This window comes from Ylistrum balloti, unplaced genomic scaffold (genome assembly GCF_031769215.1).
Source record: "Ylistrum balloti isolate Yb309-2 unplaced genomic scaffold, AGI_CSIRO_Ybal_v1 Utg370152, whole genome shotgun sequence".
Classification (NCBI taxonomy): domain Eukaryota; kingdom Metazoa; phylum Mollusca; class Bivalvia; order Pectinida; family Pectinidae; genus Ylistrum; species Ylistrum balloti.
This window is the reverse complement of record NW_026782152.1, coordinates 197,524-213,260: the sequence shown is the minus strand read 5'-3', so window position 1 is coordinate 213,260 and position 15,737 is coordinate 197,524. Positions and strand designations below refer to the sequence as shown.

General features: G+C 37.8%; 1 protein-coding gene across 1 annotated transcript; it reads right to left on the bottom strand.

The window, feature by feature from the left end:
• Positions 1-5,158: 5,158 nt before the first annotated feature.
• Positions 5,159-15,277, bottom strand: LOC132550819 (netrin receptor UNC5B-like). The gene is made up of 5 exons (XM_060214912.1): positions 15,163-15,277; positions 9,816-10,979; positions 9,027-9,170; positions 8,714-8,878; positions 5,159-8,622 (listed from the first exon to the last, which is right to left on the bottom strand). The coding sequence occupies exons 1-5, from the start codon at positions 15,178-15,180 to the stop codon at positions 8,317-8,319; spliced, it is 1,797 nt and encodes a 598-aa protein (XP_060070895.1). The 5' UTR covers positions 15,181-15,277; the 3' UTR covers positions 5,159-8,316.
• Positions 15,278-15,737: the final 460 nt, after the last annotated feature.

Here is a 15,737-nt window from a genome sequence, read left to right as displayed (position 1 = left end):
AATGTGTTGTAAGATTCAGATTATAAACTATGTTAAAACCGGATAGACATATATATACATACACATAAGCATCAATTACATAACATAACTGCGATCACCTACAAATATCAAGCACATACACTACACACCGCCTCAAACGCCCATACACACATATATGGATCCTTTCTTAGTTCTCGTTCGATATGTAAACCCATGGAACGAGTCTAAGAATTTTCAAATTTTAACCAGCATTTGGCACATGGACGTATACGCACATTTATGAGCAACCATGTATACAACAGTACGGACACGTGCATTTGCACAAAAACAGACTTGCGATACACATATATATATTAATGTGTAAGCTCGCAGGTTACACAAATGCAAGCACAACGTACAAATACCTTTACCTACATCAGAGCACATGTACGTACATATGTACATGTATAGACACTCACATGTGTAATCACACGAACACGTGCATCAGCACACACATTAATTCTTGCGATGTAACACATGTACTTGAGTAGTTCAGCATTTTTTTTTAAAAAGCACCAAACTAGAGTACGAGTATTACAGCGAGGATTGATATACAGTTTGTAAAAGTTAGAAAGATTTGCTTGAGAAGACAGAAACTTCAGTAATGTTGTATATCCATGTACGTACATTTCCCTTATAAGGAAGGGTCAATTTAACTGTCAATTTTGCTAATGCGTTTTTACACCAAGTAATGGACTGTATTCAAAGGAAGAAGAACTGTAGTTTATGTAGGAATATATAGCGAATATAATTTTCGGGTATATATTTTATTTTTACGATAAGAAATAAATTATTCTAACTTTATTTATATCATCAACATGTAAGCCGTTGCATTAAAACCATGATTATATACAGACTAAGGCGACCGTTACGCGTTTGATTTCTCTCTTTTTCCTCTACTTCGGATCTACTTTAACTTTCAGCAAAAACCTGGGAAGATTACAGTTATAATGTACTGTTATATATGATTAATAGCATTGCATTATCTTATAAATTAAACTTGAGTTTAACGATTTTAATTATGACTTTGATAACTAGATATACATACATTAATGTATTAAAGAATGACATTGGCCGAACAAAATACCGAAAAGAAGGTCCAGATGTAACAATTTAAAGTGACGTCTCATTTAATGAATGGTCCAGAGCAGGTACAGAACGTTTACTATTTATCAGTAAATACATTTAGATTATTTTAGTGTATATCTATTTTGAATATTTGTGAGCGAAATTTAATATTTAGTTGAAAGCAAGATGGTGTTGTCGACTGTGTTGTATATAAAGATAACAGAGATTTGGAAGGATTAATATCCTACAAGTATGTACTAGTATTTTCAAGCTATAAATAGATGCAAGTTTCTTTCACTTTACTTAGGTAAACCTCTGTATAATCCGTAAGAGACATCGATAACATAACTATTATGGTACGATTTTCATACATACGGCAATATATTGCAGTAGCAATCGATAAGAATAAGGACTATGCACTTGGGCAATGACATTCAACAATTTACTAGATAAATATGATTAATAATGACATGTAAACCATGTTCTGTTTCAGATTCGATATTCTACTGCAGACAGGACGCGATCAGCGTTTTCTAGGTTGTATTTCCTTGTTTGTATTTCCTTGTTTCACTTCTGGTGACAAAGAGTTTTGATATTATTGATATTGATATTGTGTTCAAGGGATTAAGTTGAATACTTTATCAATGGTACGAAACTTGAATAATTCATTTTGATGAAAAGTCTATGAAATCTCGTAAGGTAATAATAGATTGTTGATTTAGTCTCACTTTCAGAAAGTGTGTAGTCGTCCAAAATTACATTGACATAAACATACATTCATAGAAAATTTTATTCTGTACGTATTTAATGCATCAGTTCATTTGGAGGCGTTGTGACGATACTATAGATACCTATTCAAAACAGTACAGTAAAACAATAGTGTAGCTGTTAGGAAATTCTGCAAAATACTATCCTTAGTGACAAATGTGGATGATAGTTCCGTGTGAGAGTGAGATATAATTCTCCGAACGGAGTTTGTGGTGAATCTCTCTTTCCTCTTTAATACTTACTTAGAGCTGAAACTTAACGATGTTACCTGTTAAAGCTTTACCATTGATTGAACCGGATGATGATTATACAGATAATCAAAGAACGTCTTACTCAAGTCACGTCAGGTTATACCTTGGGTCATCATGACTTTTAATTTGTTTATCGATGTTGTACTCCTCAAGGTGTGTCAAGATTAAATGTTGTTAAGTAACTACTGCATATTCTTGGGATGGACGATGTTCCAACGTCCATGCAACAGTAAGGGTCAAATTAGGACAGGTATATCAGAATGGACAACAAGACGGGAAAACAAACCACAGAAATAACCAATAAGAAACAAAAGGACCAAAATCATAACTGTTACAATTGGGGCATTAAATATATGTTTGTGTCCGCAATGTCCCCTTGGTAGAAGACATTTGAATCTGCAGGGGGCTCACTTTTATTTGACCCTGCCACTATCAGTGAAATGCAGTAGGTCCCATTCTTGGGCTCTCCGATTTCACGTTAAAAGGAGACATCGGCGAAACCAACCTCGACGTGCCCGACAATCAGTTGTCTCTTAATACATGTCATGAGGTAGAATATACATTCTTTCCTCGCTCCTGTACGGATTATGTAACATGGATAAGTCCTAGCCTTATGTCAGACAAGAGGTAAACACTTTAATTGAATATACTAGTGTGATGATTCCCGAGGTGTACCCACGTAGTAGAATTAATCGATTTCTTACGTCAGTGTACAAATAAGCTAAACCTAAATTCCTTGTTTTTCACATTTCATCGAGTCCATGATCGACAATCTCAAGAAATTAAAGCGGAAATAAGTTCTAGTCAGAGTGATTAAAGTGATCGATATGTCACACTTGAGAACATTAGATATGTTTGTATAGTGTTCCTACAGATATACCCATACTTAACATTAGATGACATCCTAATGCCCTCCCGATGGATTAATTGTATCTATTAAAAGTATCTACAGTTAGCACTTTGTTAGTCTTCGTGTGTTGAAATCTCGTACCAGGACGAATTTGTTTCCCTGATTCGTGGTAAAGCTAATTCCTCAGATAATATTCTTATTTTTCAAGAGAGTTGTGACATTGTGGTGTTTATTTTCGTTGCTGGTCTTTTTCCGGAGTATAATATTAATTACCGTTAGTAATATTTATTTTCCTTTTTCCCTTTCCTCGTCTAGATGATTTGTTTGGATTGATTTTGTTGTATAATTATTGTAAAATAATAAAAAAAAATATTCCAACTAACAACATTTGGCCTCGTTCATTAGCGATGAAATAATATTAGTGTTATGATGAGGTTAATCTACTACCCTTGTGATGATTTTAATAAAAGTATTTCTAGAACAGTCTGAAACATTTATTGTGTGAAGAAGCACAATGATATACCATAACCACGCTAATATATAAGTATCCGTTATAGCCTTGAAGAGCAGTCGAGAGGTGACTAAGATGCGAACATGAATAATATCTTTCTATAAAATCAGAAACAGACCGCGCAAATGTTTATGCGTATTTCTGTGTTAGCGGAATTATGTGCCGGCGGAGTTGTGTGTAGATGGAGTTGTATGTTGTTGGAGTTGTGTGTTAGCCGAGTTGTGTGTTGACGGGGTTGTGTTGGTGGAGTTGTGTGTTAGCTGAGTTTTGTGTTGACGGGGTTGTGTTAGCGGAGTTTTGTGTTAGCGGAGTTGTGTTGGTGGAGTTATGTGTTAGCCGAGTTGTGTGTTGACAGGGTTATGTTGGTGGAGTTGTGTGTTAGCGGAGTTGGGTTAATCGAGTTGTATGTTGACGGAGCTGTGTTGGTGGAGTTGTGTGTTAGCGTAGTTGTGTGTTGACGGGGTTGTGTTAGTGGATTTGTGTTAGCGGACTTGTGTGTTGACGGGGTTATGTTGGTGGATTGGTGTGCTAGCGGAATCGGTGAGTTGTGTGATCTACAGTATACGGGTTGTATAAACTGATGGAATTGTGTGACTTAAAGGGTCTGTGTGATGTAATGGGTCTGTGTGATTTAATGGGCTGTGTGATGTAATGGGTCTGTGTGATTTAATGGGTCTGTGTGATTTAATGGTGTGTGATTTAATGGGTCTGTGTGATTTAATGGGTCTGTGTGATGTAATGGGTCTGTGTGATGTAATGGGTCTGTGTGATTTAATGGGCTGTGTGATTTAATGGGCTGTGTGATGTAATGGGTCTGTGTGATGTAATGGGTCTGTGTGATTTAATGGGCTGTGTGATGTAATGGGTCTGTGTGATGTAATGGGTCTGTGTGATTTAATGGGCTGCGTGATGTAATGGGTCTGTGTGATGTAATGGGTCTGTGTGATTTAATGGGCTGTGTGATTTAATGGGCTGTGTGATGTAATGGGTCTGTGTGATGTAATGGGTCTGTGTGATTTAATGGGCTGTGTGATGTAATGGGTCTGTGTGATGTAATGGGTCTGTGTGATTTAATGGGTCTGTGTGATGTAATGGGTCTGTGTGATTTAATGGGTCTGTGTGATGTAATGGGTCTGTGTGATTTAATGGGTCTGTGTGATGTAATGGGTCTGTGTGATTTAATGGGTCTGTGTGATGTAATGTGTCTGTGTGACGTAATGGGTCTGTGTGATGTAATGGGCTGTGTGATGTAATGGGTCTGTGCGATTTAATGGGTGTGTGATGTAATGGGTCTGTGTGATGTAATGGGTCTGTGTGATTTAATGGGTCTGTGTGATGTAATGGGTCTGTGTGATGTAATGGGTTTGTGTGATTTAATGGGGCTGTGTTAATATTTATGTGATCAAGAGTTGATGATTTTATAATTTATAAGAGGATGTTATTTTTAACAGCTATGCTGGAGAGTGTTTGTTCATCCTATGAGATTTTTGTGTCTTCGAGCATGTGTACATAAAGTAAAACGGTACAGTTTTCTAGATATTTATTACATATAATAAAAACAATTTTTGATTAACATTGTTCATTATCACCATGGATATCAATATTGAAACAAAAAAATAAAAAAAAAAAAAAAAAAAAGAATTTCAAATCTTCAACGAAATATTAATGAATAATACAATTCTTTGATCATGTTTCACATTTCCATTCGATCTGGAACGTCCGCAAATGCATATGTTTATACACAATGCCATATAGTCACTGGATATGATTGTTCCGATAAATAGTTTCCCGAAACAAACTTTTTCCCTCGAGTTGGGAATTTACTGTGTTACAAAGAAGAAGCAAATCTCCCGACACTTTGCATACTAATATATGAAAGTCGATAGTTGATCGCTTTTCGAGCTACAAATCCATAAAGTTGTTAGTTATAACTAATGAAATGTCATTTTCGAAAAATCGACTGCATATCAAAATTTCTGAACAAGACAGAAACAACATTATATTGTAACAATCACGCAACTTCAACTCAAAATTGATAGCTGATACAGGACCCAAACTGCATCAGAACTGACAGACTGAGATATAGAAAATTAAACCCTTCTTGTACTAACACAATAACTCATTCATACTAGACTCTGGCACATTACTATTAAAACAGCTTGGCCGGATGATCAGAATGACAAGTGATGCTATTGGGACAGAAAAAAAAGAGAAGAAAAAACAAACAAAAAAATCAACGATTTCTAGGACTGAACTCAACTGGAAGAAATCCTTACTGTAGTATCAATATTGAGGCACGTGTGAAATAAAAGATAAGTGTAATAAATATTTCATTATTACTAATAGGAAAATAATCTTGTTCTAGTGTTGTATATTGTTCCTTATCTGTGATACTATTCCTAAGTTTTTACTTAGTAAACGAGTGGTGATTTCTTTATAATATTCCCAAAGTCCAAAGTCCAATTTGAGTAATACAAGATAAGCTCATCGATTGAGTATATATTTGTAGGCGTAAACCGTGTGTGAACAAACGATTCTGTTTCAGTTCTTTTTTACATATCACATATAAACTTGATTACTTAATACGAGGACTATGGCATAATATAGATTAAGGCAAGTATATAAGTATCTGTATAATATCTAACTGTTGTAGACAGGGTCATAAAAAATATTTATAACACTCTGCTTTATAATCACTGCACGGGTAATAAAGAATGTGTCCGTAACCTCACAAACGTGCATAATATTATTTATGGGAGGGCTGAAGACGGACAGATTAATCTTTAAAACTGTAAGACAGTGCTTGTGATTAACATCATTACTATGACTACAGAATATATTGCATGTTATATATTTTGATTGGTCCAATTTAAAATGATAACGAGATTTTATAGAATGCATTACCTTTCAAATTTGTAAATTGCTATGCTTAAGCATGGAAATTTTCTTATGCAAATCAAATTCTATTTTACATGCTGTTTACACTGGCTGACTATAAACAATAACAAATCGTCAGACTGAGGATACGTGAAGTCATATGTGCTACTTAACTACTATTTCGTGCACTATTTCATAGTATCATACGTTAGCAAGAGTATTACTCCAAAAGGTTTGTCTACTACAACGCGCATACAAAAATAGTAAAAAAAACCTCGTTCTTGGATAGAATGGTTCTAATAATATTTTACTTATAAAGTTAAAAAATGTGTTTAGCATATAATGCATATTTAGAAATTCCGAATTTCTGCCCCTATTTGTAGAAATAAAAAACATATATGTCTTGAATACATGAATTGTATATGTTTATGAACAACAAGAACGCAATATTTGAATAGTCCATTTCTAATATCCGTTCCAAAACACAAACAGTATTAGAAAAATGCAGTATGTACTACAGTTGACGGCTGATATTGTCTTTACTCGAACTCAGCAAGCTTAAGTTTACTTCGTGAAAGGAATTGTCGGGTATTATTGCGTGGAGATTGCTGCTCTTAGACAGGAGGTCTGTATGTGAGGCAGACCTTCGGGGCATCAATGTGGCGACCGCTTAAAAAAGGTTAATGATCACCTGCACTGTTTATGTTTTTTTTGGTTTCACTCCAAACAAGGAACAGAGACCAAATAATAGAATATATCAGACTTTCTCACATGGTGATTCAAGAAATCGGTAATGACGGAAAAGCATTCTCATACCCGGCTAAGTAACAACAGTACCATTAAAATGAGTACACAGCGCATAATGTATAACTTAATCACGTAGAAACCAGCATGTTTCAGCTGGGAAAATCAATGACATTTATATACAAGAAAAATACATCTTACTTGCATGTTTCAATATGAATTCCGAAGTCGAGTATTGTGTTAAAACTTGTGACTTGGCAACGCTGCTTTGTAGGAAAGACAAGGAGCATGACGAACTTTAATTTATTGTATCATATTATAGTCTTTGATGTTGTCTGAAATGAAAGTTGTAATACTTTGTTACATCAGAGTTGACAAGATAACGGTGACACAATCGGAGGTGGTATAAAGCAATTCAAAAAGGCATGATAACATTATACATTAGTTCAAAATATGACTATCTATCCGCGATATTAGTTTTGTTGCGATGTAGGTTAGTCTTTGTAAACTTACAGAAAGGTTAACTCTCACAAGATTGGCGGAAACGATACGCTTTTGTGGACAAGTCAAGGGGGAATTCGTTTCGTGGCGGCCATTGTAAATGTGCTTGAAAGTAAGATTATTGGAATAAATGGCTGGAAATCCTTCACAACATCTAATTGATTTAACTGCATATATGCTAGTTAGTAGATAAATGTTTTATTTTTCCACCTTTCGATGTATGATTTATAACTATCGCTCTGTTGTAAACAATCTTTAGAAAAAAATGCCTGAACGCCAACCCATACATGGGTCACTCGAATTTCGTGTTTTTATAAAGGAAGGAATCCTGACTTTCGACAACAATCAAGACAAAAACAAACTTGCGGATAGATAGTCGGAACCTTTCGGACTAACAAGTGGTTAACATACTATTAAACGGAGCGTCAGTCTTATATGTGTACTGATAACGGAGTCATAAATAGTGTGATAGGATTTGAAAGAGACATGTGTTAACACTGAATATAATGTACATGGTGGCATTCAAAATATATGTGACATGAGTAGTCGTATTGGAATTATCGTCTTTTCAGTGAAGTTAGGAGACAATGATTTGAAGGAAAGGATATCTTCATGAGGGACTTCTAGAAATAGGGACTTTTTCTTCTAATTCCATATCACAGATATCACAGATATTTGTAACAAATCGGAGGTGAACTGACCAGCACCGTGATTAATAATAGTAACACTTATGCGCTGGCCAAATACTTGTTGATATAATGTTCTACTTCCACCACTGCGTCCGGACGATTTATAGTGGATAACACCTTTTTGAGTTCGTGTAGACTCTTTTTTTCGTCTCGCCATCGTTTTAACAGTTGCTCTGTTGGATTCGTCTGATTCTCTAGATAAGTTACGTGAGCTCCATCTAGATTCATTTCTGACGCTAGATCACGGAAATCTCCCGCGTCAGAATTCGTCTTGGGGTCGAGAAGAATGATCAATTTCCGATCTAATTCTTGGCGTGGATCTTCACTAGCGGACAGTTTATTATCCTGAAAAAAAACATATCTCCATGTTAAGTTTATCGAATTAAATCATAAACGTAATTCTATTTCACGTATATAGTATATTCCAATGACTTACAGGAGCAACGTATTCAGCCGAGATTTGGAGCGAGATTTTCCGTCCAACTGTCTGCTGTAAAGATTCGAATTCGCAGTAGATTTTGGTGATTGCAGGGGTGGTGGGGTCAAATACAAAGTTGCAGTAGGGTGTCATTGCGTGCCAAACACTCTCGAAGTCCATTTTCTGAAGAAAACGAAAACAGTCCGCATTTAACTCGACCAACAATATAGTTTTATTTCGGAGAAGTATATGACTCTTAGCATGTTCCTAGCATATCGTATTTGGAACAATTTACAAAAGTTAAAGAAAAAGAAGAATTATATTGCATTACTTGTGTCTTCTCTCCACACAAATTCCACTCCGGTACATCCGACTTCAGCGTGACCGTAAGATCTTCCTCATTGTCGTGGAAAAGGAAAGCCACCGGCGCGTTCGTCATGCTTCCATCTAGTCTTTTCTCAAATTTATCGACTTCCTTAATACCACATGAAACAAAAAGCCAAATTTACTTTATTAAGTTTTTTTTTAAAAGAAATTATCAAACAATCCATGAAAACACCTCTATTGTACAATCATATATTTTAATGGGGTTCAATTTTCGTGGTTTTTCACACTTTTGTAGACACTCAATTCATGGATAAATAGAGCACAATAAAGATACTTATATCAATAATTAAAACATAAGAATTCGTGGGAAATCAACGAAAATAAATCCTAACGAAAATGTATGATTCTGCAGTATATTTTGTTATGTCCGTATCATTACCTCGATGTCAATCCTACCACAGGCCTGTGGAGAGGTTGTAATACACAATCGGAGTATAAACAATGTCTGAAGAATATTTCTAGTGCCACAGTTGAAGATTGACGCCAAAATATTGCATCTCAATCTCCTGCGGAAAGGTGCTGCTGTCATATATCATGATCGTACTTTAAATTGAGGTTTAGCAAAGCAATATTGCCTAATTTCCAGCGAGCAATCCCTTGTACCTGTTTATACATGGATATTATAAAAATTTAAAGTTCAGACACAAACTTATTATATTGATGCAATGATTACACAATATGACAGACACATGACGAATTAGTGTAAATATACTTCCTTATATTTCAATCTTACCTCGAGTTCTGTTTCGTAGTCGTTGATGCAGTATATGCGGGTTTTGAACATAGCACCTTTTCGGAACGCTGGAGTGAAGGCGATAAGCTTGACTTTTTTAGCAGCCGTTTTACCTTGTTTTGATTCCCCAACCAACGTGTATAATGTAAAATGTTTAAGACTGACAGTTACTACTGAACTTGTCACATCTCTCTCCTCGTAATCGTCAAGAGTCAAATTTGTCCATTCTGACTCGACGTCATCCAGGTCACCCTGGCGTTTGATCACTCGCGGTATCCAATCATTTATTATCTGTACACCGCAATGTGGGAATGTTAACTTGACAGGTTTTGCGAATTGTAAATTGGGTTTACATACAACAACAGGGCTAAGACGAGCTTGCTTCTTTTTTAGTACCGGGAGAAGCGCTTCCTTCCAAGTAATCCCGAAAGTGATCAGCTTAGATTCATTTAATGCACCAGGAGGGATTTCCAAAGTTACACCCGACATCGTGAGAGTGTCGCCATCTTTACCAACACTTTTGTGAATGAATACGCCGTTCTCGTGGGAGACAGTGTTGCCCGGAGAGTCGGGAGTGGTTGTAGGGGTCTGCATGAGAATAGAAGTCGGCCGGCCTTGCCAGATAGATTGCCGAGAGAGAGCCGAATGAATTTCGGTCGTATGACTGTCACCTACATTTTCTATGTCCATCTCATCTACAGTATGAACCGTGTCACTAACTTCGTCGATGCAAGAAAAATCTTGCGTCATTTCGACCATCTGCGTGATAGAAGCTCCTGTTCCAAACATATGAGAGTAGCGATTTTTAATTTTGATGGTGTATTGTGGGCGGATCTTAGCCGACACAGGGCGAGGCGAGGGGACATGCGCCCCTTCATTGCCGTGTACGCTGTTACCATTTGTACTTAAGCTGTAAGTGTCATCCATATCCACGGCGCTGTCAGCTCTGAGTTCCCCTTTTAATTTGGATTTCGTTCTGGAAACCACTGCATCTTTATTCATGGCCTCGCCTTTTTCTGCTGCAATTAATTTGTCTATTCGGTTGTTCAGTATTAAAATGTCATTATGTTGATATTTGAGTTTCTTAATTACGAGCAACAATATGACGATGATCACTGCAATGATGAGCAAGATGAACAAGCCGAGCACCACGAATCCCGCAGCCTGGAAACCACAAAATAACATGTACATGATAGTTAGAGGAAACAACGTGGAAGACATCAATGTAAATCCACTGATAAGTATCTTCGTCATCATTTTCTATCATTTTCCCCTCAATCAGTTAATCTTTTTAAACAGATACCGGTCTTCAATCTCTAATGATCAGTGACTGGTCGGCACATGCAACTCATTTTCTGCTGTTCGGTCTTTAAATATCTTTACCAAATATCCAAATAAAAGTGCGGGGACATGCCTTTGCAAATTAATGAATAAATAAGGTTACTAAAAGATCAATTCAGACACAAAAGTGTTCTGATTGTGGTTTAACATTTCCGTGTACAATATCGATTGAATTTGTCAACTACTGCTACACATCTTGTATTACTAACACTTACAGCCTAGATTTCTATCGTGTTATAAATAACCTCAGTTAAGTGTGATAAATAACCTCAGTTAGGTGTCATAAATAACCTGGGTTGGGTGTTATAAATAACCTCGGATAGGTGTTATAAATAACCTCGGTCAGTGTTTAGCGTGGTCTTGATGGTTGGTGTAGGATTGCATCCATCTGTCGGCAATTCCGACTCCCTGGACCATAGATAGTGACAAACAATCGCTTAATAGATTTGTATAAAAGACAAACAAGTGAATAGCACGTTTTTTTTTCCATTTAATTATGATTTGCTACTCAGAAGCATGTGAATTAAGCTGCATTTTACAGCTATTTCATCCTTCGATGACTTGTTAATGATACTAAATGCCTAACGTTTAAAAACCTATGAGGCGATGTTGGATAATCAAATCGATGGGGAAATGTCAAAATCTAGATGGGGAGGTGTATTAGTCCTATAATGCAATTGTGACATGTAGTTTACGGGAAATTTCGCGGACTGAAACATCCGTATGTGTGATATTTCTGAAAAGAAATCTAATTTGTATTTTCATAATTACCATGAATTTCAAATATATCTCAGAACTTTCAAAAACAGTTATGTCCCGTGCCGTTTTCTTATGATTAATATTTTGCGATTTTAACAAAAAGACTGAAGTAGAGCGGATGTGATAATAAGGAAAGTCATGAAAGTGATCATTGTTTTCTATTTTCCATAATCCATCCAGGGAAAGTGCAAAAGAGAAAAACAACAACATATAAAGTCATCGGGATGCTTTAGAAACATTTTGTAACAATTTCTGTAGAAATTAAATGATCATCATCAAAATTTTCAAAAATTATAAAAAGGTGAGATAAATACAAGAACAATATGAAAAATTCACAACCGTTGTTTAGGGGAATAGTGACTGAACTATCGATCTGAGGAAAAGGTAAAGGGATATCACTGTCGTCCTGGTACAGGTCTATCACTGTCGTCCTGGTGAATAGTTACAGGTCTATCACTGTCGTCCTGGTGAATAGGGTCTATCACTGTCGACCTGGTGCATAGGTACAGGTCTATCACTGTGGTCCTGGTACAGGTCTATCACTGTCGTCCTGGTGCATAGGTACAGGTCTATCACTGTCGTCCTGGTGAATAGTTACAGGTCTATCACTGTCGTCCTGGTGAATAGTTACAGGTCTATCACTGTCGTCCTGGTGAATAGGTACAGGTCTATCACTGTCGTCCTGGTGAATAGTTACAGGTCTATCACTGTCGTCCTGGTACAGGTCTATCACTGTCGTCCTGGTGAATAGGTACAGGTCTATCACTGTCGTCCTGGTACAGGTCTATCACTGTCGTCCTGGTGAATAGGTACAGGTCTATCACTGTCGTCCTGGTACAGGTCTATCACTGTCGTCCTGGTACAGGTCTATCACTGTCGTCCTGGTGAATAGTTACAGGTCTATCACTGTCGTCCTGGTGAATAGTTACAGATCTATCACTGTCGTCCTGGTGAATAGTTACAGGTCTATCACTGTCGTCCTGGTGAATAGTTACAGGTCTATCACTGTCGTCCTGGTACAGGTCTATCACTGTCGTCCTGGTGACAGGTCTATCACTGTCGTCCTGGTAAGGTCTATACTGTCGTCCTGGTGAATAGACTTATCACTGTCGTCCTGGTGAAATATTATCACAGGTCTATCACTGTCGTCCTGGTGAATAGTTACAGGTCTATCACTGTCGTCCTGGTGAATAGGGTCTACAGGTCTATCACTGTCGTCCTGGTGAATAGGTACAGGTCTATCACTGTCGTCCTGGTGAATAGGTACAGGTCTATCACTGTCGTCCTGGTGAATAGGTACAGGTCTATCACTGTCGTCCTGGTGAATAGGTACAGGTCTATCACTGTCGTCCTGGTGAATAGGTACAGGTCTATCACTGTCGTCCTGGTGAATAGGTACAGGTCTATCACTGTCGTCCTGGTGAATAGTTACAGGTCTATCACTGTCGTCCTGGTGAATAGGTACAGGTCTATCACTGTCGTCCTGGTACAGGTCTATCACTGTCGTCCTGGTGAATAGGTACAGGTCTATCACTGTCGTCCTGGTGAATAGTTACAGGTCTATCACTGTCGTCCTGGTGAATAGGTACAGGTCTATCACTGTCGTCCTGGTGAATAGTTACAGGTCTATCACTGTCGTCCTGGTACAGGTCTATCACTGTCGTCCTGGTGAATAGGTACAGGTCTATCACTGTCGTCCTGGTGAATAGGTACAGGTCTATCACTGTCGTCCTGGTGAATAGTTACAGGTCTATCACTGTCGTCCTGGTGAATAGTTACAGGTCTATCACTGTCGTCCTGGTGAATAGTTACAGGTCTATCACTGTCGTCCTGGTGAATAGTTACAGGTCTATCACTGTCGTCCTGGTGAATAGTTACAGGTCTATCACTGTCGTCCTGGTGAATAGGTACAGGTCTATCACTGTCGTCCTGGTGAATAGGTACAGGTCTATCACTGTCGTCCTGGTGAATAGTTACAGGTCTATCACTGTCGTCCTGGTGAATAGGTACAGGTCTATCACTGTCGTCCTGGTGAATAGTTACAGGTCTATCACTGTCGTCCTGGTGAATAGTTACAGGTCTATCACTGTCGTCCTGGTGAATAGGTACAGGTCTATCACTGTCGTCACGGTGAATAGTTACAGGTCTATCACTGTCGTCCTGGTGAATAGTTACAGGTCTATCACTGTCGTCCTGGTGAATAGGTACAGGTCTATCACTGTCGTCCTGGTGAATAGTTACAGGTCTATCACTGTCGTCCTGGTACAGGTCTATCACTGTCGTCCTGGTGAATAGGTACAGGTCTATCACTGTCGTCCTGGTGAATAGGTACAGGTCTATCACTGTCGTCCTGGTGAATAGGTACAGGTCTATCACTGTCGTCCCGGTGAATAGGTACAGGTCTATCACTGTCGTCCCGGTGAATAGGTACAGGTCTATCACTGTCGTCCTGGTGAATAGGTACAGGTCTATCACTGTCGTCCTGGTGAATAGTTACAGGTCTATCACTGTCGTCCTGGTGAATAGGTACAGGTCTATCACTGTCGTCCTGGTGAATAGGTACAGGTCTATCACTGTCGTCCTGGTGAATAGGTACAGGTCTATCACTGTCGTCCTGGTGAATTGTTACAGGTCTATCACTGTCGTCCTGGGGAATAGGTACAGGTCTATCACTGTCGTTCAGGAAAATATTTACAAGACTATCCCTATCCAGTGTCAATATTTCTTTCAGGTCTTCAGTTTTCCTAGAACCCGGAAGATGCAGCGGAACATATATATACTAACTTATAATAGATGTACAGTAACAGCTATGGAATGTGTTATTAATACATGTGTAAACGATTTTATCAGCGTAGTGTACTGACTTAAATTTACCGTTCCACGTGAAACGTTAAGCTCCACAGGAAGGCGACTCTATGGAAAAAATGAACCTATCTTCACACTAGAGTGGAGCGTTGGGGTTCTAGCCCCCCCTCCCCATCCCCCTTCCAACAAAGATTTATCATAGAAAGTCATAGAATGGTGTTTTTATTGACACGTTAGTGTTTTAAGAAGTAAAATACAATTTTATATGATCGAAAAATGAGATTTTGAAATAATAGCGTTTCTCCTATATTTAGTTTCATTTAGGATGCACTTAATCATTTCACATTTCATTTGAGAAACTGTACCGTTCAAGACAAGATATCTATATGTGCTACGTGTCTAGTTTTGTATTGCTATCCGACAACATAGACACGTCACTCACCACACCCGCGTCCGCCATTGTCTCCGGTTATAATGTTGCTTCAGATGCTCTCACTGAAAAAATGTATCATGAAAAGTTCCGGAAACACCTTTCCCTGCTTCACGACTCCAGGAATCGGACAAGACTCAAGGGCTCCGTGTCATCCTATCTGACAACAAATTGTTAGATAACAAATCACATAAGTAAATGAGTTTTTCCCCTGTCATTTCCCGCACAGATACATCTAGCTATTCCGGATATTATAAGTTCAGACTCTAGCGGTGGTATGCATACATTATGTAGGTGTATATGTATAAATACACCAGCTCAATGTCTACTGAATAGTGAATACCCCGAACTTCAGTATCAATATCAACCAGGAAGTTTATATTGATTAAATATGTCCGTCTAAAGAATTAACAAATGACGCAAGATTGTATTAAATCATTGGTTTATACAATGTTCTGTATTATAGTTTTCCCGTGCTGTTGAGATCCTGATCAAACAAATTTACCAATAGGAGTACACCTCACGCATGTCTTTATTATTGTGCAATCATATGTTAAGTTAAAAATACAAACCACTAAACTGCCAGT